Here is a 23895-nt window from a genome sequence, read left to right on the forward strand (position 1 = left end):
TAAAATACATACAACTATCTATCTATTCTATCCGGTCCTTGAATCTGAATGGCTGATAAGAGTGTGATATTAGAGTGATAACAGAACTCCAACGGTTTCACCGTTTGTATCACTCCGCTTGCGGTATTTCTCACAGCGAGTGTCATGGCGGACACCCAAATCCACTATAATAAGTTTATTTTCTAATATTTATATTGCATTTTATTTAAGCTTTTTTCAATTAACAAAAGCAATGTTTTAAGAGTTTTAGTTTTAGTAAACATTAACAACACTGGTTTGAAGAGGGAGGAGAGAGACTTCTTGGTTCATGTTCAAAAAAAGTGTCAAGAAGAGTGTTCGACCAAAGGGGGGAAATGTAGCAGTTAAAGTGAGAGGATGTTAAGCAATGCGAGATTGACAGTCAATTAAAAAGTGTTGTTTGCAAAGTTGATAAAAAATATTGCAAACATTGGAAAAAGTGTTGCCACACTATCAGAGACAGGCCTGATAAAAGCAAAGTAGAGCGCAAAGGCAAAAGTTGCTAAATGTTATTTGCTCATAAAGGGTGTGGTTCATGCTTGTAGATGTAGAGAACACAGAGTTTGAGGCTGTAGCTGTGTATGTGAGTATTTGCAATGTGATGCCAGATGAGCTAATGTCAGGCTTGGCACATCAAACACGAATGAGTAAAAGTACCCAGACTGCAAATTGACTGATTGGACATTGCAGATGGACAATAACCCTTCCAAACGCATTCATATTTTGATTTTATTTTTTTTTAATGTCTTTATGAATAGAATGTTTTATGTTATTGTAGTTTTTGGCTTCTTTTTGTGCTTATTTGTTTTTGTGTTTTTTTGTAGGCTGTTTTATTGATAAGGAAAGTGCAGAGAGAACAGGAAATGATGTTAAGTAGATTAGGACGTAACCAGGGTCAGATTAGAACCTGCATATCTTGTATGAGCAGCACATATCAATGTTCCTGATGTGTGTGTGTGTTAACTGCTTGATCATGACTAAAATATTGCTTTGTACTGTATGTCCAGATGTTTTTTGATTCTCTCTTCTTCTCAGGTCGTGGACAGAAAGAGGATCCTGCAGTGAATGCAGTGGTGTGTCATTCTCCTCTCAGTAACCTGGGTTACTGTCGAAAAGGCAGTACCCTTTCCGTCAGTGTGGCTTTTCAGATACTCCGAGCAGGTCTTTTTGAGGTAAAGAGTAATATGTGTGTGACGTGAGCAATTCCGTATTCTGTTTCACTTCCTTCAACAAAACCAATGAGTTAGATTACTGGATCTACACACCTCAATATCCGCTATTCTGTTTTCTCTGTCTTTAGTTGAGTCAGCACATGAAACTGAAGCTACAGTTCACAGCGTCCGTGTCCAACCCTCCCCCTGATGCCCGTCCGTTGTCCCGCAAGAACAGTCCGTCCAGTCCAGCGGTTAGAGATATTCTGGACCGACATCAGGCCAGTCTCAGTCTGGGCCGCTCTCAGTCCTTTTCTCACCAGCAACCATCAAAGTTTCATCTCACAAGGTATAGCGTTAAACACACAGGTTTGTTTTTGTGAATTGTGGGGACATTCCATAGGCATAATGGTTTTTATTCTGTACAAACTGTATTTTCTATTGCCCTACACCAACCCTACACCTAAATCTACCCCTTACAGGAAACTTTCTGCATTTTTAGATTTTCAAAAAAACTCATTCTGAACTATTTATAAGCCTTTTGAATTACGGGGACACTGAAAATGTCCTCATAAATCGCCTTCTCGTTACACACACACACACACACACACACACACACACACACACACACTTGGTGTGTGATCTTCATCTATTTCACTTGATGTAAATACAGTTCAATCTTACAGGTTGTCTCTCTCACGTACACTGTACACACTATATATGAATTAAATATGTTTAACAATAATATAATATAACAAATTTCTTTTTTTGTGTGTTTTTTAATATATTTTTTGTTTGGATTACTTGTTTTTTTCCGTTGACAGCCTTTTTAATAGTAAGTAATTAAAAAATGTTTATTTGAATTAATTTTAAAGGTTTGATTTTACTTACACAGTGGGTGAACAAAGATGCACTGCCAACCAAAAATGTTTTAACGATTTAATTAGTTTAATTTAATAATTTTTTTTAGTGCAGTGACAATATACACTACTGTTCAAAAGGTTGTGGTCAATGAGAATTTTAAGAGAAAAAAAAAAACATCTCAAAGATTCAAAAAAATATTAAGCAGTACAACTGTTTTCAACATTGATAATAATAAGAAACATTTCTGCAGCACCAAATATTACAATGATTTCTGAAGGATCATGTGACACCAAAGACTGGAGTAATGGCTTCTGAAAATTCAGCTTTGCCATCACAGGAATAAATTACATTTTAAACAATAATTAAATAGAACACTTGTTTTAAATAGCAATAATATTTCACAATATTACTAATCAATTAAATGCAGCTTGGTAAATCTTAGTGACCCCAAACTTTTGATCACACAGTATTAATGGGTCTATACATGAATGTATTTAGCTGTCTTTACAAGTTAGTAATATTTGTGAAAAACACCTGTTCTACAGCATTATTCTAACTGAAATGGAAGATCTTAGTTGACTGATTTAGAACTGTCTACATAGGCAGGAACTCTGATATAGCCTATGGTAAACTGGTACATCCTCTTACAACTGCCTCACTTCACAATGTTTTCTTTGTCAAAAAAAAAAAACGATTGTCTCATTTATACAGCACAGATCAATGTCTATGTTCATGTCTTACAGGACAGGCAGTGTTATGGAGCGCAGGGCCATCACCCCTCCCGTGGGCTCTCCTGTTGGACGGCCGCTGTACCTCCCTCCAGACAGGAACATCTTGTCACTTGACAAAATTGCCAAGCGTGAGTGCAAGGTGCTGGTACTGGATTCACACACCTAAATGCACACACACACACACACACACACACACACACACAGACACAGCCAGACAGAGGAGAGGAAATAGGGATATTTTTGAATTTTGGGAAAGAGCCACGTGTCATTGAAGCGGTGTAAATCGAAAAAGTGGTGTCTGTCAGTTTCAGTTCAATATGTATTTTTGTTTTCGTTTTACCAGCATTCATTGTTTACATGCTGTAGTTATGATTATTTGAAAATAATTTCAATGCAATTTACATGCAGCTACTGTTTTTGACAATTTCGACAGAAGGAATGAAAAGAAAGCATAAACACACAGGGTTTTTATTGTTTATCCGTAGGACATTTCACTGGAGTCATGAAGTTCTGAAACTTGTGTTACATACAAGTTAAAATATTGTATTGATGGTTGTTTAAAGGGAGAATGGATGGTTATGGTTAGTCATACCCAGACCCACATGGAGTCTGTGTGCTCAGAAATCTTTCTGAAGAAAATGATTCTCCATAGGACCGGCCCCATGCACGCTTGTTTTTTTAATGGTTTGGCTATGTTTTCAGCCACAAATGAGTCTAGCACTCTATTAAACACATTGTGTTTGCTTAAATCTATTCTGTAGATTTGTCTCCCAAAATCAGGGCAAAGAATGAAGAATTCAAGGGTTAGTTCACCCAAAAATGAAAATTCTGTCATTAATTACTCACCCTCGTGTCGTTTCAAACCCGTAAGACCTTCGTTCATCTTCGGAACACAAATTAAGATATTTTTGATGGAATCTGAGAGCTGTCTGACCCTGCATAGACAGCAACGCAACTGAAATGTTCCCAAGTCCAGAAACGTAGCAGGAAGATCGGTAAAATAATCCATGTGACAGGGGTTCATCCGCAATTATACGAAGCTACAAGAATACTTTTTGTGCGCAAAAGAATAAAAAAACGACTTTATTCAACAATTCGTCTCCTCCGCATCACCCTGGTGCCATTTTGAAGAATATCCGCTGGACGTAAACAATGTATGCTGTTCTGTGTCAGCTGCGTTTCTGGACTTGGGAACATTTCAGTTGCGTTGCTGTCTATGCAGGGTCAGAAAGCCCTCAGATGCCATCAAAAATATCTTAATTTGTGTTCCGAAGATGAACGAAGGTCTTACGGGTTTGAAACGACATGAGGGCGAGTAATTAATGACAGAATTTTCATTTTTGGGTGAACTAACCCTTTCAGCAGATTCTGTCTGGGCCTAGTCATATCCATTGTAAAAGATGTCACATACAAATTTGTGTTTTTCTTTGTTTACTACTTATTATTGGACAGATTTTTTTTTTTAATGTCTTTAAATTTCATTTGTCAGTACTGCCAACATTTCCCTGCCCATATTTAATTCCTCTTTGTAAAAGTGCTTTTATTGTTTTCCTTAATTACTTGAAAGATGGTTTGCAATGTTGTGCCTGTGAGCAATCAGAAGGCTTCTTTAATTTTCAGTCCTGTACACTGGAATGTTTTTGGTCTGGGATTAATTGTACCCTGCAGTGTAACTGTAGTGCCGCCCTCCATATCATTGATACTCCTTACTCCATAGTTATGTGTGTTGTTAAATTTGTATTTATTTTATTCATCAAATTATTTCACTGTTATTTAATGTTAACACTCCAGTTAATCAAGCTGTTAAACTTATACAGGTTCCCCATGTGATCACACACAACCTTTCAATACCAAATCAAGTCACTTCTGGTTCCTGAAGGTGGAGCTTGTGTTATTGGCAGATGCCATTTTATTTCTGCTCCTCCCTTCATGGCTTTGGAAATATGCTGTCACATTCCTACTGGAGTGTGTGTTCACAAAAAACATGTGGGATCATTTTTCTTTTGCTCCATAATTATCTTGCTCCTCTCCCGCTAAATGTCTGGGAACAAATTCCCAGTAAGCATCAGGGCAGATGCTGGTCATACAGTAGTATTGATTTCTATGCATTTACACTGAACATCAGACTTTAACAGAGCTTGATATGTACAACCCCTCAGGCTGTAGTGATAATCAATAATCAACTGGCTTAAAGCGTCACCCCATTGTGCCATTTAATGGGGTTACGATTGATTTCTTTTATCAATGTTTACATTTCTGTGCAGATGTGAGGACTACTGATTAATCCTTGGGACTGAAGAACCTTTTCCTTTGTTGTTGAATGTTGCACATGGTTTTATATTGTGTCCGATTATAGGATATTGAATGTTTAATTTTTTCAGACTGAAATATTTAGACAGACTTCTTATCCTGTGGAAATGTAACAATTATCCAAAACTGCATTGTGGATGTAGATAATATGTTTTAATACAAACACTGTGACTTATTTTAATTTTAAAATTCAAAATTCACTTCACTTGTAATTTTTCTTGTTTTGGACTATCTAATAATTATTTTACATCGACAACTTGTGAAGAAAAGTTGCTTGGCAGGATAAGATCATTTATGAACAAAAAGATTTGGACTATCATGTTTATTTAATTTTGTTGTAAGCACTTTATTTATTTTTTTTGCAACTTGTTTTTTGGAGGAAAAAGAAGGAATGTTCAAAGGACTGGTGACTGGATCTGATGTTTTCCTGAACAGCATGGATCAAAAACTCAAAACTTCAAAAACATTTGGATTCTTTTTTTTTTAGCCTCTTGACAAGGCAAATCTCAGCACAATTGTTAATTGGCAACACTTAACAATTGGATGTACTCCCAGTCTGTATAAATAGCTTGAGGTTAGAAGTTATACAAAAGGTATCAGAGCTGAGGCAATGGTCTTGTATTGTTTGTTTGGACTTTCAGCCATTTTTGAATTGCCAAGACCCACCAAGAAGCTCTTCTGGAGGACAGTCCTTGTGAAACTCAATCATTTAGATAGCTGGTCAAGCAAGACCATTTTTACTTTTCTCTTCTATGAACTGCTGCTTTGCACTTGAAAATGTTGTGGGTTATTGGATTGTTGCACTTGAACAAGTTAAATAAAAGCAGCTAGGGCATAAATTTTGTTAATTTATTTAAAATAATAAAAAATAAAGCACAGAAAATATTTTCAGAAGAAAATATAATTTACTTTACATCAGATTTTCATACACATTTGATAATTGCACTCATTCCCCAAATCATAACATAGCTAACACCAAAAATTACAACGATGTTTACAAATAAGTTACTGAAAATTTTTTAAAAAGTAAAATATAAACATAGGTTTTGCCAGTTAGTGAATAAATATAAACAAAATCTTGTCAGCAAATCTTTGTCAAAAAACTGAGGTTTTGCTTCAGAATGTTGTGGCCTTCAGCACACTGTTGTCTGTTTCCTGCTTCTTACCCTCATCTAGAGTTTCATAGGGTTGATCTGTGGACAAATTTAGAAATGCTCAAATTACAACTCTCATTGCACATTTCATAGTTGTTTTTTTATTTTTAGAAAGAAAAAAGTATAATAATCAGTTACCACATACCTGTCTTTTTGTTCAACTCTAATGTACTTGATTCATAATTTATCTTTTTGCGGCTGTGTAAAAAGGGATAAAAATCATTAATTTACCTTATAAATAATTCACCTTATTTCAAGTGGATGCTTGGCTTGGAAAGGTTTTGACTTTATTGCAAGATCAGTGTCTTTAGATCTGCCTTTATTCTTTAAATGGGCTTTACCTGCACTTCTTGTAAATGCACACAGTTGCTGTGACTATGAGGATGATGCCAAGGGGCACGAGGACTCCAATCAAGATAATAGCTGTTTGATCTATAAAACAGCAAGCAGGAAAAAACTTTTATTGCACATGGCCGGCATATATGGTTTCATTTTTAGGCATGCAAATACTAGTTCGATTAAGCATCTTACATTAGGAATGAATACAGTCTGTTCCCATTCACTTACCCAGGCCTCCCTCAGAGGGGATTTTTAAGATCTCACAGTTTGTGCCCTCAAAACCTTCAGAGCAAGTGCAGGTGTAACCAGAACCATCTGCTTTTTCCACACAGGTCCCATCATTCTCACAGGGCGAGCTCAGACATGGACTCGCTGAGAGACAGAGGGCAAAAGAAGTTAAAAATCAGTGCATTACTCATCTGAAGCATCTGTAACATATGAAAGCTTGTTTTCGCCATTGGAAAAAAAACTTTTTCTCACAATTCTCAGTTTTTATCTTACAATTCTGATGAAAACTGTGAGAAAAACAAAAAACATGGACTGAATTGTGAGATGTAAACTCAGAATTCTGAGAAAAAAAAAGTCAGAATTTTTAGTTTATATCTCACAATTCTAATGAATTATATACAAATTCACAATTATTTTTTATTGCATGGCAGAAATGGGCTTCCATAGTAATATAATAACATAACTACATGATATCCAATTCTGTATCGTTTCTAGACTAGAAAACTCTAAAAGCTATGCAATATATATTTATCAAATATATTTTGAGAACATCTTGTGATAATATAAAGAGTGAAATAGCTCACATTTATAACAGTCGCGTTTGGTGTCGTACACAGTGCAGATCTCATTGTCTCCACAGCCCTTTGTTTGACATACAGCACCAGTGCTAGTACATTCACAACTCTGTGAACAATCTTCTGTCACAAATGTCTCCTTCAGCTGTGTGTGGAAAGGTGCCGAGAAACATGATCATCAAGACCTGTGCAGTGTATTTGACATCATAACCTTTAACCTGTAGTATTTTACATGCATCAAAAGACTCACCAGATAGTAGCGATCGAGGTAAGTGCATCCACACTCGCTGTAAGGCACACAGTCTTGGTCGCTCAGGACAAAGCCAGGGGCGCAGATACATCCCTCCACACACAGTATTTGCTCACACTCAGAGGGAGCCGCCAGGTCTGCGCAGGATGCTGGGCATGGAGTCATACAGACGGAGTAGTTGCTGTTGGGCCCACATTGCAGACCTAAATCACAAACACACACAATCAGAAAAGAACATACAAAAGAAGAAACATGAATCTATCTATATTTATATTTGCTATTTATTTATTTATTTTTGCATAAGTTGGTTTTTGGAATAGTTTAAAGTGTCACGAACCCCCCGTTTTAGCACTGGTCTTTCACACCTTAGATTTGAAAAAGACTCCAGAAATAGACGTGTGAAAAGCTGTGGAAAAGTAGGTGTGAAGAGGAGGTAGGCGCCACCTTGATATATTTTAAAAATATAATAATAATGATAACCAACTCTCAAGAAATCTTATCATTAGAGACTACTAACAACGATTATGAACAAATCAAATATGTTTTGATAAATTATTATTTGAAATAAATATAAGCAGAGATATTGGTCTATATGAAAAATGAAGAAGAACATTTAAAAGTTCTAATAACATTTTCACGTGTGCCAGCACTAGTCTCTTGTTTGCTGTGTATCACAATAATCCGTCGTGTCATCGCGTTCATGACCAGACGTATTGTTACAGTCATGTTTGCAGAGGTGAACTGACAGCGAGGAAGCTCTATCGTGACATTTTAAATTCTCCGCTGTAATACGACCTCATGCATAATACAGCGCAGTGACTGGATCATGAGTACATTCTCATGAATAATACTGACAAAAGCTCAGAAAAACTGATGACGTAGATGCGTACTCTTCAGCCAACGCAGCCAATCACCTCTCCAAATTAATGCATATACGTCACTTTTCGTGACATTGATTCAACTTTGCTTTTTGAAACGGATGAACGAAATGGCTCCAAAAATTGTAAAAAACAAAACAAAACCAATTTTCCCTTAATAATAGACATAATGAGTGCTATTGTTGTTTTCACTGATGTGCAACCTGTTAACATCTCAAAAAAATGTGTTTTAGGGTTTAATTTTTTTAAATGTTTTTTTTTTTTTTTTTAACTCTTATGCTCAACAAGGCTGCATTTATGTGGTCACAAATACAATAAAACACAAATATTGTGCAATATTATTACAATTGTAAATAATGTTTCTATTATAATATCTTTTAAATGTTTTCTTTTTCAGTGATGGCAAAGCTGAATGTTCAGTGTCACATGATCCTAGAGAAATCATTCCAGGATGCTGATTTTGTGCTCAAGAAACATTTCTTATTATTATCAATGTTGAAAGTGGTGCTACTATATATTTTTGTGGAAACCATGATTTTCAACCGTGTTTTTATTTTATTTTATTTTTTAATGAAACATTTTGTGTGTTTATATTGCTATAGAATGGATAAAGTCTACATCAGGGCTGTCCAAACTCGGTCCTGGAGGGCCGGTGTCCTGCAGAGTTTAGCTCCAACCCTAATTAAACACACCTGAACCAGCTAATCAAGCTCTTACTAGGCATAGAAACTTCCTGTCAGGTGTGTTGAGGCAAGTTGGAGCTAAACTCTGCAGGACACCGGCCCTCCAGGACCGAGTTTGGACAGCCCTGGTCTACATTGTGTAAATGATTTTATTTTTCATACCGCAATTCAGTTCTTGTCTCCACTGCCCTAGTTCAACACCCTGATCTTGGCAAGCCCGAGCGTAGACAGCGTAATTTTCACAGCGCAGCTCTTCATTGCCCTGCTCAGCACACAGGTCAAACACACAATCCCTGCAATGCAAACACACACACGGTCATGAAGGACTGTGCATCCGTACCAACACCCGCATATCACAGGTTTATCTCAGTCAAACGCACACGCATACACACGCTCTTGTACATAGTTAGCGCAACACACACCCACTTTTGCATTACGTTATTCTCTGAGCTCAGGAAGTAAACAAATACTTTTACCTAGAGTGCACACTCCCTCAAACACATGCACACATTACTCACTCCTGGAAGTCATTCGGAGCGATCACAGCATGACAGGCAGTGAAAGGACCAGCAGGGTCACTGAGAGCCCCACACATTTTATTCCCGTTCAGCTCATCCAGCAGAGCATCTGTGCAGCCCGTCGTCTCAAACCCTGAATCTGGATCGGCCTCCACTTCACGCCTAATAGTAAAGAAGACAGGATTTTTCATATGGTTCATATGGTTAGAGTGAGGTACATGAGAATTTCCCAGTTGATTTATAATGCATAGCATTCTTCCGTACTTGTGTAGGTGCACCATCTTTGGTAGGGATGTGGTACGAAGACCCGCCTGTCTGTCAGTTACTCTCCAGCTGTCTCCAAACTCATTGAGGTTGCGGGTAACTGTGCCGTCTGGTTTTGTGTACTCGTTACTGGTGCGTCCATCATAATTACCGCAAAGACCGAGCACACGAGATCTGTATACACTAGGCAGAGTCACCACTTCAGGGAAAAAAAGAGAGAGAGAGATTTTGTTATTAAATACTTAAAAAAAATATGCAAAGCTGTGCATAAAAAATCCTTGACAAATTATGTAGATTTTAAGTTTTGATCTACCTGCTTGAGCATTGCCATCAAAGCGCACAGAAAGGCCAAAGTCAGTTGTGAGCATAACAAAGCGAGACTTTGTTTTTATGTTAACTCCACGTACAGGACTGAACGGTAGACCAACTTTCTCGTCATTGACCTGATGGAGGAAAAAATGCAAAGACATCCATGATATTGGCATTTTACTATATTGAGTGGTCATTTATGAAGTAGTAGTTTGAACGTCTGTTAGATACAACTATTGGGATTGACTACATGTCCCATGAATCTCTCACCAGCACTTTCTTCTTCTGTTGAAAGCGAACAGTAATGCCGTACACATCCACATAGACCTCGCGCAGGAGCGACACCCGGCTGATGCCTCCCAGCCGCTGGTTTTTGCCACGGACTATGAAAGGGGTGAGGGAGCTGGGCAGATTGTTGCTCTGAGTTAATACATAGGTATATGCTCCCTGGTAGTGGTGATTGTATTTGTCAAAGGTACGATAGTGAGGGTCCCCGGCAATATTGCAGTCATCGAATTCTATGAGAAGTAAAAGAGGTTTGAGTTAGTTCATTCCTGAGGTGGATATTAAGACTAACTTTGAACCTGCTTCAAGGGTTAAACATTTACATTTCTTTAGATGCCCACAAGACGCAGTCACTAAACCCCAAAAACTTCAAGACGTGGAGACGTGAAACATGAAGTAGTCCTTACTAAGATAAAATTGTTGCAAATTTTTGGTCATTCATGTATAATAAATACAAATGTTTGAATTTGTCTGAATTAAGTAAATTGACTTTATTTTCCCCTCATTCTTAGTATTTCTCATTGTAAAACTGTCCTAAACTCACTCTCAGGTTTGCAGTAACGGTCTCCATTGCTGTCAAGATCACAGATTGAGTTGTCATTGCATTCAAAGGACGTGCAGGACAGCACTCCTCCAAGGCTGCAGCTGCACCTCTGTTCGCAGTGGTCAGTTATCCACGAATCTCCCACCTAAAATTTATACCAGGCAGTATTGTAACATTTTGTAACAAAAAATGAAAGCACGGCCGTCTTTACAGCACCTTTTTCTAATACTGTACATTCTTTAAGTATCGTGTTTTTGCCATAATTCATGTACGTAGAAAATGATTTCAATAATGAGCTGAAGAACAGAATTCTTTAATAGACAGACTACTGTTCAAAAGTTTGGGGTCGGTAAGATTTTAAATCTTAGAAAGAAGTTTCTTATATTCTCCAAGGCTGCATTTATTTGATCAAAAAAGTGAAACTTGTAATTCTATGAAATATTATAACAATTTACAATAACTTCTATTTTAGCATATTTAAAAATGTGATAAATTCTTGTGAAAGCAAAGCTAAATGTTTCGGCAGCCATTACTCCAGTTTTCATTGTCACATCACATGACCGTTCAGAAATCATTCTGATAAGCTCAAGAAACATTTCTTATTAACAAAGAAAACAGTTGTGCTGCTTAATACTTTTTTTCATTATACTTTTTTCAGGATCAAAAGAACAGCATTTATTTGAAATAGAAATCTTTTGTAACATTATAAATTATCAATGTTTTACTATCATTTTTTTTTTTGTACATTTTAGCTGTTTCCTAGCTGAATAAAAGTATCAATTTCTTTAAAAAAAAAAAAAAAAAATATTTCAATATTTCAGTCGACTGTCATGGAATTCTAGCAACTTTACTCACATCATGATACTCTCCATTGCTGTCAACACATCCACAGCTTGAGAGGGGAACACACTTGCCATCACTTAGCACAAAACCTCCATTGCACTGGCAGCCCTCTACACAGCTATTGGGTGGTAATGGGCAGAATACGGGGAAGAGATCGGCACAGGTAGGAGGACATGGTGCTGTGCACTCAGAATAGTGACTGTTTGGTGGGCACGGGAGAGCTGGAAAGAAAAAAACACAAAGGAAAGAAGTTCGATGCACTGGATTTGAATGACAATGATTCTCTGACATACTCATAGACCATTTCTTCCTTCAAAATATGCATAGAAATTCATTAATATTTATGCATAGCCTAGAGGTTATCAATGAAGAATCTCATAAATGCTTAATTTTATCAGCATCAAAGTTCTGCTCTTTTGATCGTTACAATTCTAGCCAAATTATTCTTCCTCCTGTCACCCAGCTCAGCATTACATTCTCAGCACATCTCTTCATCCTTCCTTCCCTCTTTCACTTACGACAGAAGGTGCTGTTTCTCCAGCTGATCGTGACTCCAGCGCTATGACAGGCCTGAGCGTAAGCTTCAATGTTATCGCACAGAGTCGACTGCATGCCATCATATTCACACATGTCATAGACGCAGTTCCCCAGGAAAGATTCTGGAGGAATGAGAGAGTGACAGGGCTTGAAGAGATCAGACAGGATAGACGCCGCGCACTGTGACTTGTAGATTTCCTCCTCATTCTCGTCGCAGTTGGGTTTGTCATCTGGCCGTGGATCAGGTTGACATCTGCGAGGCATGGATGAACACAAGAGAAGAATGAAGACAAGTGAAACTGTACTGATTTTTCACCATGATTGGCTCAGATTCATAAGCACCATAAGTGCACCTATAATGCTGCTATCTATCTAGGTTTGTTTATTTCTGAATTATGGAGAGGTATTTAGAGGAACCAAATAATTTAACACTCACCCAGGATCACTGTCTCCCTCTGCCTTCCAGCTGTCACCAAGTTCAATGGCATCTTTGGCTGGTTTGCCGTCAGGCATCAAGTTGTCATCAGAGGAATCTCCGTTGTAGTTACCACACATTCCACACACCTATAAAAGGAAAGTTGAGTTATAGGAAAAGCAGTGAGTGATATGTGTAAGGAAGATTTGATCAAAATCTGCTTGTGGAAATTCTTTCACTTTTCTTATTGCAATTCAGGCATCTGGACAAAAAAAGAAACTATCTGGTTTATTAATCAAACATTTGTATCTAAAGACTACATTTACAACAAATATCAGGTATAGGGTTATGTTCTAGCTATGTATTTGTGTAGTTTCATACCTTGTTGAAATAGTCTCCAGGGACTGTGATTTCAATATGGTGCACTCCATCAAACTTCACAATCAGGCCAAAGTCAGTGTCTAGTACGGTGTTTACTCCACTGGTGAACACCCGCGCCTTGGCTGAACTGATGTCGTAGGGGGTTTTTATCCTGCGTTCATTCACCTAGTCGGTGGAGAGGACAGATATGAGTACAAGCCAGAGATTTAGCACAATCATATCACTGAATACATACTGTTTAGAATCTTATCTATGATATTATGCAATATGTCACTGTTATATGCCTATTCATGATGTCTAATCAGAAGAAGACATGCAAATGCAGCCTAGTCAAAACCACTACTGCATCTCTCCTTCCTTCCTTCTCGGGCTCTCACCAGTACTCTTCCATTCTTGCTGATGGTGATGTTGGCAGTGGGCAGGTAGACGGTCACAGAGCGAACATACGAAGCTTCTGGTTGGCCACGTTCTTCGTTCTTGGCCACAATGGTGAAGGGTGTCACCATAGAGGTGTCGCATATCGCCACCAGCGTGTAAGTGCAGGTACCCATGTAGGTGTGCATGATGCCATCAAAAGTGTAGTAGTGAGGATCACCAGCAATGTGGCAAATGCCCACTCCTGCAAAGAAGGATTAGCATGTGTCAGACAGATAGACAGATAAATACATAAACAGACACATAAAAAGACATAGATGGATAGTGATATAGATAGACAGAAGACAGAGACAGACAGATAGATTATGTAGAGTATGTACCTGTGTTCACACAGCCTAGTTCACCATCATTGACCTTACATTCCTGAGCGGGACCACATTGCCATGCCTCGCATGTCACTGTATTGAAAGGTGAACAAACACAGCGCTCTGTGCAATCATCCTTCGTGAACCAGCTGTCTCCAACCTAAAAAATCAAACAGATACGCATTAATAATTGAAATGGACAAAGGGACAATCCTAAACTAGAAATGAAAACATGCATAATTAAACTACACTTTTATTCACAAAAATGTGAACTGAAATGTGTTCAATTTGTAAGAAATTATTTAAAATTTGAAAACAGAAGTAAGTTTCATTGAGTCTTCTCAAGCACTCACAGGCCTATAGTTGTTGTCTTTGTCAGTGCAACCACACTCGCTGAAGGGCACACACTTGTCCCCACTGAGGACAAAACCAGGGTCACACACACATCCCTCAACACAGGGCTCAAAGCAGGTGCCTTCAGATCCAGGGTCCTGACAACTGGCTGGACAGGCTGAACCACACGGCTCATAGTGACTACCAACCAGACATTTAATAGCTGGAAGAAATAGAAAAATAAAAGAGTGGTGTTAACCGAACCAATGCAATGAGGCAGACGAGAACAAATGAATGAAAATAGTTAGAAAAGAGAGAAGGATGGATTCCTTCCTTCTCGGGCTCTCACCAGTACTCTTCCATTCTTGCTGATGGTGATGTTGGCAGTGGGCAGGTAGACGGTCACAGAGCGAACATACGAAGCTTCTGGTTGGCCGCGCTCTTCGTTTTTGGCCACAATGGTGAAGGGTGTCACCATAGAGGTGTCGCATATCGCCACCAGCGTGTAAGTGCAGGTACCCATGTAGGTGTGCATGATGCCATCAAAAGTGTAGTAGTGAGGATCACCAGCAATGTGGCAAATGCCCACTCCTGCAAAGAAGGATTAGCATGTGTCAGACAGATAGACAGATAAATACATAAACAGACACATAAAAAGACATAGATGGATAGTGATATAGATAGACAGAAGACAGAGACAGACAGATAGATTATGTAGAGTATGTACCTGTGTTCACACAGCCCAGTTCACCCTCATTGACCTTACATTCCTGAGCGGGACCACATTGCCATGCCTCGCAAGTCACCTTATTGAAAGGTGAACAAACACAGCGCTCTGTGCAATCATCTTTTGTGAACCAGCTGTCTCCAACCTGAAAATCACACAGATATACATTAAGAATTGAAATGCACAAAAGGACATAGCCTAAACTAGAAATTAAAAGTTAGTAAATTTCATTCAGTCTTCTCAAGAACTCACAGGCCTGTAGTTGTTGTCTCTGTCAGTGCAACCACACTCACTGAACGGCACACACTTGTCTCCACTGAGGACAAAACCAGGGTCACACACACATCCCTCAACACAGGGCTCAGAACAGGTGCCTTCAGATCCAGGGTCCTGACAACTGGCTGGGCAGGCTGAACCGCACGGCTCATAGTGACTACCAACTGGACATTTAATAGCTGGAAGAAATGGAAATAAAGGAGTAGTGTTAAACGAACCATTGCAATGTGTCAGAAGAGAAATGAAATGAATGAAAATAGTTAGAAAAGAGAGAAGGATGGATGGGAAACTGTTTTAGCACAGCCAATTTAGAAACACAAAAAAGACAAACAGCACTCATTGATCACTCCCTAACTGAAGCGTGCACACACTACAAAGGCTGAGTCTTAAAAATGTTACCAGGAATCAGGATAGAGGAATTGTAGGTTTTAAGGGCACATTACAGAATGTCTGCAGGGCTCAAACACTTACGGCAGAAGGTGTTATTCCTCCAGTTAATTGGCACCCCAGCTTGAGCGCACAGGTCAGCATAGCTTTGAATAGCTTGGCACAGTGCCACTGTGGCCCCACCAGTGCCACACTGATCAAACACACAGTTCTCAAAGTAAGGACCGGGAGGCACCACTGCATGACATGGCTTGAAGATTCCTGGGAAAAGAATGATAAGTAGGCTTTAATGGTGCATAAAACAGGTGTAGTGTCATAGAACAGCTCTATAAAACTGAGAAGCTCAATGCAATGAACAGATGTGCTGGAATATAGTCATAAATAGAGTAAAATTAGGCCTCTTGTACATCTTTACTCTTCAAGTCATGTTCAAGTCATTGGTAACATTTAATCCAAAATGTATTACAATGATTGTAGTCAAACCGCCCAAAGCAGACAAATAATCATGCGTTCTAACATAAATATGGTTTATTCTAATTAATTAATTAAGAACAAAATAAGGTGGAATAACATTTACAAATGCAAACGTTGACTAAAAATTAAGAAATGTGACGCTAAGCCCCAAAAGAATATTCAATTATTACATTGTGTAAACAAACTCTATCATATGCTGATCTGAAATGATATGAGGATAAAAATAAATAAATAAAATTAGGCAAATAAAATAAAAACACTTATAAAAATAATATGACAAACTACTAATTGAGATAAAGCTTTTTATGTATTTTTTCAGTGACCTTATCATTAAAACGTTTTAAAATGTATGTTTGAATGTATGCGTGTCCCACCATTGGGGTCGGTGATCATGCCACAGCTAGTAGGTTTCTGTGCTTCATTCTGGATCTTGTCATCACATTCAATGTCTCCTCCACCATGAGTACAACTGTGCGAGATAGGAACAGGCATGAATAATAAAAGCTTCAATGATCTTCAAAAATCTTACTATCATTGGTGCAGTGCACGATTAAATGTGACCCTGGTCTTAAGTCGCTGGGTTATATTTGTAGCAATAGCCAAAAATACATTGTATGTAAAATTATTGATTTTTCTTTTATGCCAAAAATCATTAGGACATTAAGTAAAGATCATGTTCCATGAAGATATTTTGTAAATTTCCTACTGTAAATATATCAAAGATTTTCTCAATATTTAGATTTTTTTGAACCCTCAGATTCCAGATTTTCAAATAGTTGTATCTCGGCCAAATATTTTCCTATCCTATTATTCATATTTATTATTATTATGATTATTATTCCACCAGCTTTGAGATGGTGTATAAATCTCAATTAAAAAAAAATGACCCTTATGACTGGTTTTGTGGTCCAGGGTCACAAATATGCTTTCGCTTACTCTGGTCTGTCATCGGGCACCTTCCAGCTTTCTCCAAGCTCATTGGTGCTGTCTGTTGGCATTCCATCTGACTTGATGTTGTCATCATTAGGATCACCATTATAATTTCCTGTAAAATATTATTATTAAAATGACTGACATCAAACTACTAATATTTGGTTAGTAGCAGTATAAAGTAGCTTTTGAATCTCCATCAGTTAGTTAGATAACTGAAGTTGCAGTCCTTACCACAGAGTCCACATAACAGTCCGCTGTAGGAGGAAGGCAAGGTGACATCTGCATGATGGTTTCCATCAAAACGGACACGCAATCCGAAGTCTGTCTCGAGCACCACAAATTTGCCACTTAGGAAGATCTTAATACCATTTGAAAGTGTGACAGGCACAGTGACCTGAACTCCATTCACCTGCAGGATGTACAAATAAGGTAGGCACATGGATGGACTGCTGTTTTGATCTCCTGTAATCTGTTATTTATGTTTCACAAATCTTAGAAATGTCCCTTACCTGAACTTTGCGACCCTTGCCCAAAATGACTGTTGTGTCTTGCACATTGATGATGACAGATCTTACATAAGATACTTTCTTATTATTGTCTCTGTGCTCGTTCTGTGTCTCCACAGAAAAGTATGGCAAGCCGGAGGTCTCATTACAGGGCTTAGTGAGAGTATAGGAACAGGCACCCATGAAGTGATGTACTTTATCATCAAAGGTATTATAATGAGGGTCACCAGAAACTGAGCAAATGCCTGTACCTAAAACAGAAAGAGATAAAAATTGGAGAGATAAAACTCAGAAAGTTTAGTTCTATGTGTCAACAGGTTTGTGCAGAACTGCATGTTTGTGTTTGATAAGATGCTAAAACTGTGTAAACTAGTTTTATATTTGTTACCAAGTGGTTTGCAGACATAGACTCCATCTTGAAGCTGGCAGCTCTCAGTAGGAAGACAGCTGGTGTTGTAACACTGAATAGTTCCTCCACCCTCACATGTACACTTCTGTGTACAGCCCTCCAGATACCAGCTCTCATTTACCTAAATATGGCCACATTGATAGGAATGTGTTAGAAATCCACAAGTCAAGCACATTTCTCCTATTTTTAAACATTAACACCTGCATTGTGCATTGTGTTTTAAGCAATAGGTGATATAGACGCTACTAGCATGGGTTTTGATTTATCACAGTGACTCGACTCATTTAAATCTGTTTACCAAAAGATTCATGCATTGATTCGTACAGAGACTCCTTCGTCCAGTAGGTGGCGACAAGTGTCATGTTGTTTTGTGTAGGGACTTAATAAAACATTTAACTCAAACGAATTAATTATTTTTATAGCTACATAAATAAATAAATAAATAAATAAACATTAAACACATAAATCACATTAACGAGAATCAAGCATAAAAAGTCTTTAAAATATGCCCTCTGAATGATAACAACATAACAAGAAATAACTGAAAGCAACAAACTATCTGAAAGTGAAACACAACAACAACAGCACAAATAAAGTAGCAAACTGCAAAACAATAAATATTAAAGAATTAAAATAATTAGCATAATTTATTCACGCATTGTGCAGTGCATTGATGGGAACGCGAGTACCTCGTTTTTCACAGTAATTTTATCCCCAGATTGGTCAAATGTGCTCACGTTCGACAGAAACACAAAAAGTAAGTCATGGAAGAGCTTGCTGTTTGGCTATTTGAGTTGGTGCTTTTGCTGTGTACGTAGTGTTTAAAGCACTTTTGGATGACAGACAGCGTGCTTGTCATTTTCTCATAAGAATAATGACAAAATTAGACAACAGGCCCAAAGAATAGTAAAAATGTATAACCTATAAGTTACTCAGTTTCCATCTATCTTTAATCATTTATTTGTCAAACTGCTATTTAGGTAAACTACAAAAGCTAAAATTATGAATAACGTCAGAAATGAATGTTTTTAGATTACTCGTCGTGTTTGCAGTGGTTCTTTGGATATTTTAAATCAAAACTTTCACAATTTTTACTCCAGGGGGTCCCATTTTCATAATATTGTCTTCGGCCTCAGTAACCCGGGGGGTCAGCCTTAGTGTTAAACTCACTGGATGGTAGGAGCCTGAGGAGTCCACACAGCCGCAGTCTTTAACAGGAACACATTTGTTGTCACTGAGGATGAAGTCAGGGTCACACTCACAGCCTTCTACACACTTCTCACTGCAGCCCGGGGGTCCACTGATACCCAGACATGTCTCCGGACAGGAGCTCACACATATGGAGTAATGGCTGTTTGGAGGGCATTCCAGAGCTGTAGAAAAATTAAGGAAAACATCATTAAATGATGGAGAAGGCTAAAGTGGGGGTGCAGTTTGGACTTTGTAGTTTCCCTGTCTTATGTCCCTGTCCCTCTGTGACGTAATTTGTCTTCACCACCCTGGCCATTAAAGGCATAAAAGCCCCATAAATAATAAAAAATAATAAGGCTAAACTGACACAAGTGTAGCTTTGCTATTCTAACCTCTTCATTCACTTCAATAATTTATATTGTGCATTAAGTGGAGCTGAAAGCAGGCTTATCACTGGGAGTGTGAAATGTGATTCTTGCATGGATGTAAGACGCCAAATTTTGCTGCTATATTATATGATCAAACCATTTATCAAACCCTACACCTTATGCAGTGTGATACTATAAATGAGAGAATGACTCACGGCAGAAGTCTGGCTCCCTCCACTGATGGACAGGTGCACCTGCACTCAGGCAAGCATCAGTGTAAGCCTGAAGCTGGTCACAAAGGACATGCTGCAGCCCCTGATAACGGCACATATCAAACACACAGCTCTGGAAGAAAGACAACGGGTCCACCACCTTTATACAGTCCCTGTGAGGAGCAAATATGAGAGAAAGTGTGCTATTATTAAGCACTTAAAAGTTTTTCAAAAGTCTTTCTAATAGTCTTTCTCATGTTAGAAATGGTATGAATAATAGAACACACATATTTGTTATAAACCATGCTGATTAATTTCAAATGGAATGATTCAACATTGTTTATTAGCAGAAAATGTCATAGTTTGGTAAGTCCTAACCTAAATGTTCCATTTGTGTCAGTTATTCTCCCACAGTTCTCTGGGTTTGACACGACACCCTCCAGCACAGGATCGCAGGGTGGTTGAGGCCCGGGGTCAGGCTTGCACCTGAAAACACATCGTCATCATTAAGGCATGACTGAGCATTTGAAGTCAACCTAAAAAATTGCCTGTTGATGAAGAAGCATGAAAGTTACTGACGTTGCATCCTCATCCTCATCAGCTTGCCAGCTGTTGCCAAACTGACTTGAGTTGTCGGTTTGGGAGCCATCTGGCTTAATGAAATCATTATTGGGGTTTCCGTCATAGTCCCCACACAGGCCACACATCTGGTCATAGTAGGAACTGATAAAATGAGTGAGAGAGGAGCAAAAAGAGAGAATAATGTAAAGATATGAATTTTCCCAGAGAAGCTTTTTGATTTTTCTTTTACAGGATTTACTTAAGATCTACAACCCTTAACAATCATTGTGGGTCTTATTGTTTCCTGTCAAATGCTTCAGGTCAGAATGATGCATTCATTTCAGTCAGGATGTTTTCATAGTTTAAGTACCTGGGAACAGAGATCTTGGTGTAATGGTTGCCGTCCCACTGCACCTTCAGGCCGAACGGAGTTGTGAGGATTACATATTGTCCAGCAACAGACAGCGAAATGAGCGGAGATGGGGAGTGAGGGAGAGACACCCTGAGTCCATTCACCTGAGTGTGTGGAAAAGAGATAAACCAGAGGTGGATTGAAGGCTAATGTTAAATTTAACAAGAGGAACTAAGATTTTATTTCTTTTGCTTTATTGTCTAGATTATTATTGAAAAATGGACAGAGGGATAATCTGACTATGAACAGATTAGGAACAACTGAAAGAAAATATTTGATTAAAACTATTATGTCCATTTACTTAATCTCAAGGATTACCACACAGGCCACACATCTGGTCATAGTAGGAACTGATAAAATGAGAAACAAAATGATATTAATGTAAAGACATTAATTTCCCCAGAGATGCTTTTTGATTTTTCTTTTGCAGATTTTACTGAAGATCTACAAACCTTAATCATTGTGGGTCTTAGTGTTTTCTGCAAAATACTGTCAGTACTGTGTATATATTCCAGTGAGGCGTTTTTCACATTTTCTTTACCTGGGAACAGAGATCTTGGCGTAATGATTGCCATCCCACTGCACCTTCAGGCCGAACGGAGTTGTGAGGATTACATATTGTCCAGCAACAGACAGCGAAATGAGCGGAGATGGGGAGTGAGGGAGAGACACCCTGAGTCCATTCACCTGAGTGTGTGGAAAAGAGATAAACCAGAGGTGGATTGAAGGCTAATGTTAAATTTAACAAGAGGAACTAAGATTTTATTTCTTTTGCTTTATTGTCTAGATTATTATTGAAAAATGGACAGAGGGATAATCTGACTATGAACAGATTAGGAACTGAAAGAAAATATTTGATAAAAACTATTATGTCCATTTACTTAATCTCAAGGATTAAATCCCAGAGAGACTTAAATATATTGTAGCCGTTTATTTAAAACCTCAATTCTTGATCTCAAGACTACAGAATGGCTTCAATGATGGTTTAATGAAGGCAGCTGCTGTGGATACTGACCAGAATTTTCCTATCTTTCATCATTGTCACAGTGATGCCATCTACAGTCACATAGAGTTTCCTCAGGTAAGAAACGCCAGAAACTCCTCTCTCTTCATTCTTGCCCTCAATGGAGAACCAGGGGCCTGCAGTCCCAAGATAGAAGAAAGTGAAGTTATTTTTTAAAGCTGTACATGTATATTCTTATTTGAAATCACTTTTTAAGTTAATTTGGGGGACTTTTAATGTACATTTAATCAATAGTAAGAGTACAATAGTTTGCTGCTTCATAACACCTACTGATGACCAAAGCACTCTAATGTTACTGCTGGTAGTGGAAAGTTGGCTTTGGCCATTTCTTACCAGTGTTATTTTTGCAGGTGCGGGCCAGAGTGTAGGTGCAAGTGCCCATGTAGGTGTAGTATTTGCCATCAAAGGTGTTATAATGAGGATCACCAGAGATAATACAGTCTTGAGATTCTGGGGGATTGAGAAAAGAGATTGATGAACAATTTTCAAGCTCTAGAAGGTGTAAACTTAAATAGTTTACCATTGCACACTGTTTGTAAATAATGAAAAGTTTGTGATGTTATGACCTGTTTGCAATTGATACAACATCCTATGACCATGGAATACTATTATAAAAAAGTAAAGCATAGTCAAGCTACAGTCTCCATCGTTCCAGCCAAATATACATAATCTAATATTTAGAAGGAATAATTACACATCATATCTTTCCTTTTAGAGCCAGTGCACAAAGCTGATGGCAACTGTTGTCTTATCATGCATATATGCTGGACAAAGCCGAGCTATAATTGCATCTATATGCAATCTGTTAGCTCAGCATTGCAAAAACTGGACTTGTATGATTTTAAGTCAGACATTTATTTTAAAAAGACATTATTGCTTTTGCCTGACTGAAATTGGATGGATGGATGTTTGAAAATTAAATGTAAACACACTTTCTGAGTTAACCAGAATGCTCACCTTGTGGGAAACACCCAATTACGCCATCCTGTACTCCACATTGTTCCATTGGTGTACTAGTTAATCGACTATAACAAACCATTTCTGTCCTAAATGATACCACATTCAATTTCCTCACCTTATAATATTGTCCATTATAGCTGCAACCACATGTGTCTTCTTTCACGCACTGGCCAGCGCTGAGGATATATCCAGGGTCACAAACACATCCTTCAGAACAAGGCCCGGTGCACTGACTTGGTGGAATTGGATTGCAGGAAGGCTGGCAAACTGGTGCACATGATTCAAAGTGACTGTTGGCTGGGCATTTCAGAGCTGGAGAGGAAGAATGTGTGTTAGTACTAATCATAATTTTGCGACTTTGCTCTATTTGACAGTACGAGAAATAGGACAAGCCATTCATGTCTGTATTTTTTGTCAGAGTTTATGGTTAAGGAATATGTATTTTTCAGACATACGACAGAAGGTGCTGTTTCTCCAGGGTCCAATTGTGACGCCACGGTCCTGACATTCATTGACGTATGACTCTATTGCTTCACACAGTGCAGAATGAGCACCATCCAGCTCACAAACATCAAACAAGCAGTCTTGGAAGAAACCCTAAACACACAGGGTTAAGATCTGTAAATATCTGTTGTATGATTAAGCATTCAAATTCAAAAGCATTTCAAATGAACAGATTTGATTTCACTCACATTGGGGTTGACTTTTGGATGGCAAGCAGAAAAGGGGCCATTGCTGTCCAATATGATACCACAGTAAGCAGACCCTTCATACAACTCCTGCTCAGCATCTGTACACCCTGGGGGTGGGCCAACCTCAGGCTTGTTACACCTGAAGGCAGAATCAGAGGTGAGTTCTCTATGGTCTGAGTTAATGGAGAAAAGGCTTTTAGTGGTAACAGCACGTCTTGCATAGTGCCTTACTCAGGGTCTATGTTCCAGCTGTGGCCAAAGTCATTGGGGCTTTGGACCATTTCACCAGTTGGGGTCTGGAAGTCATAAAATTAACAGATTTGATTTCACTCACATTGGGGTTGACTTTTGGATGGCAAGCAGCAAAAGGGCCATTGCTGTCCAATATGATACCACAGTAAGCAGACCCTTCA

At 38.4% G+C, this 23895-nt stretch overlaps 2 protein-coding genes across 3 annotated transcripts in view; one reads left to right on the forward strand and one right to left on the reverse strand.

Annotated features, from left to right (window-relative positions):
- The window catches only part of trappc14 (trafficking protein particle complex subunit 14), a 16951-nt gene extending 13974 nt beyond the window's left edge, over positions 1–2977 (forward strand). For both annotated transcript variants that reach the window (XM_016484184.1, XM_016484185.1), the window contains 3 exons: positions 1054–1190; positions 1319–1518; positions 2777–2977. In XM_016484184.1, coding sequence (XP_016339670.1) covers positions 1054–1190; positions 1319–1518; positions 2777–2930 — 491 coding nt within the window. In that variant the 3' untranslated portion in view covers positions 2931–2977. The remainder of the gene's footprint in view (positions 1–1053; positions 1191–1318; positions 1519–2776) is intronic.
- Positions 2978–6118: 3141 nt separating this feature from the next.
- Positions 6119–23790, reverse strand: LOC107687044 (zonadhesin-like; the record flags this gene model as incomplete). Its single annotated transcript, XM_016484182.1, has 36 exons — positions 6119–6267; positions 6374–6426; positions 6570–6660; positions 6796–6939; positions 7380–7515; positions 7621–7823; positions 9344–9474; positions 9700–9861; positions 9964–10162; positions 10277–10406; positions 10543–10790; positions 11102–11246; positions 11957–12165; positions 12463–12734; positions 12918–13045; positions 13278–13442; positions 14700–14941; positions 15078–15222; positions 15330–15532; positions 15825–16001; positions 16589–16683; positions 17151–17259; positions 17379–17556; positions 17657–17904; positions 18042–18183; positions 19233–19435; positions 19837–20006; positions 20212–20319; positions 20413–20556; positions 21348–21493; positions 21822–21946; positions 22164–22280; positions 22788–23102; positions 23246–23387; positions 23483–23621; positions 23714–23790. Coding segments are annotated over 36 exons (5718 nt in total), but the record flags the coding sequence as incomplete, so codon positions are not given.
- Positions 23791–23895: the final 105 nt, after the last annotated feature.

Source organism: Sinocyclocheilus anshuiensis, unplaced genomic scaffold (assembly GCF_001515605.1).
Source record: "Sinocyclocheilus anshuiensis isolate Anshui unplaced genomic scaffold, SAMN03320099.WGS_v1.1 scaffold2054, whole genome shotgun sequence".
Classification (NCBI taxonomy): Eukaryota; Metazoa; Chordata; class Actinopteri; order Cypriniformes; family Cyprinidae; genus Sinocyclocheilus; species Sinocyclocheilus anshuiensis.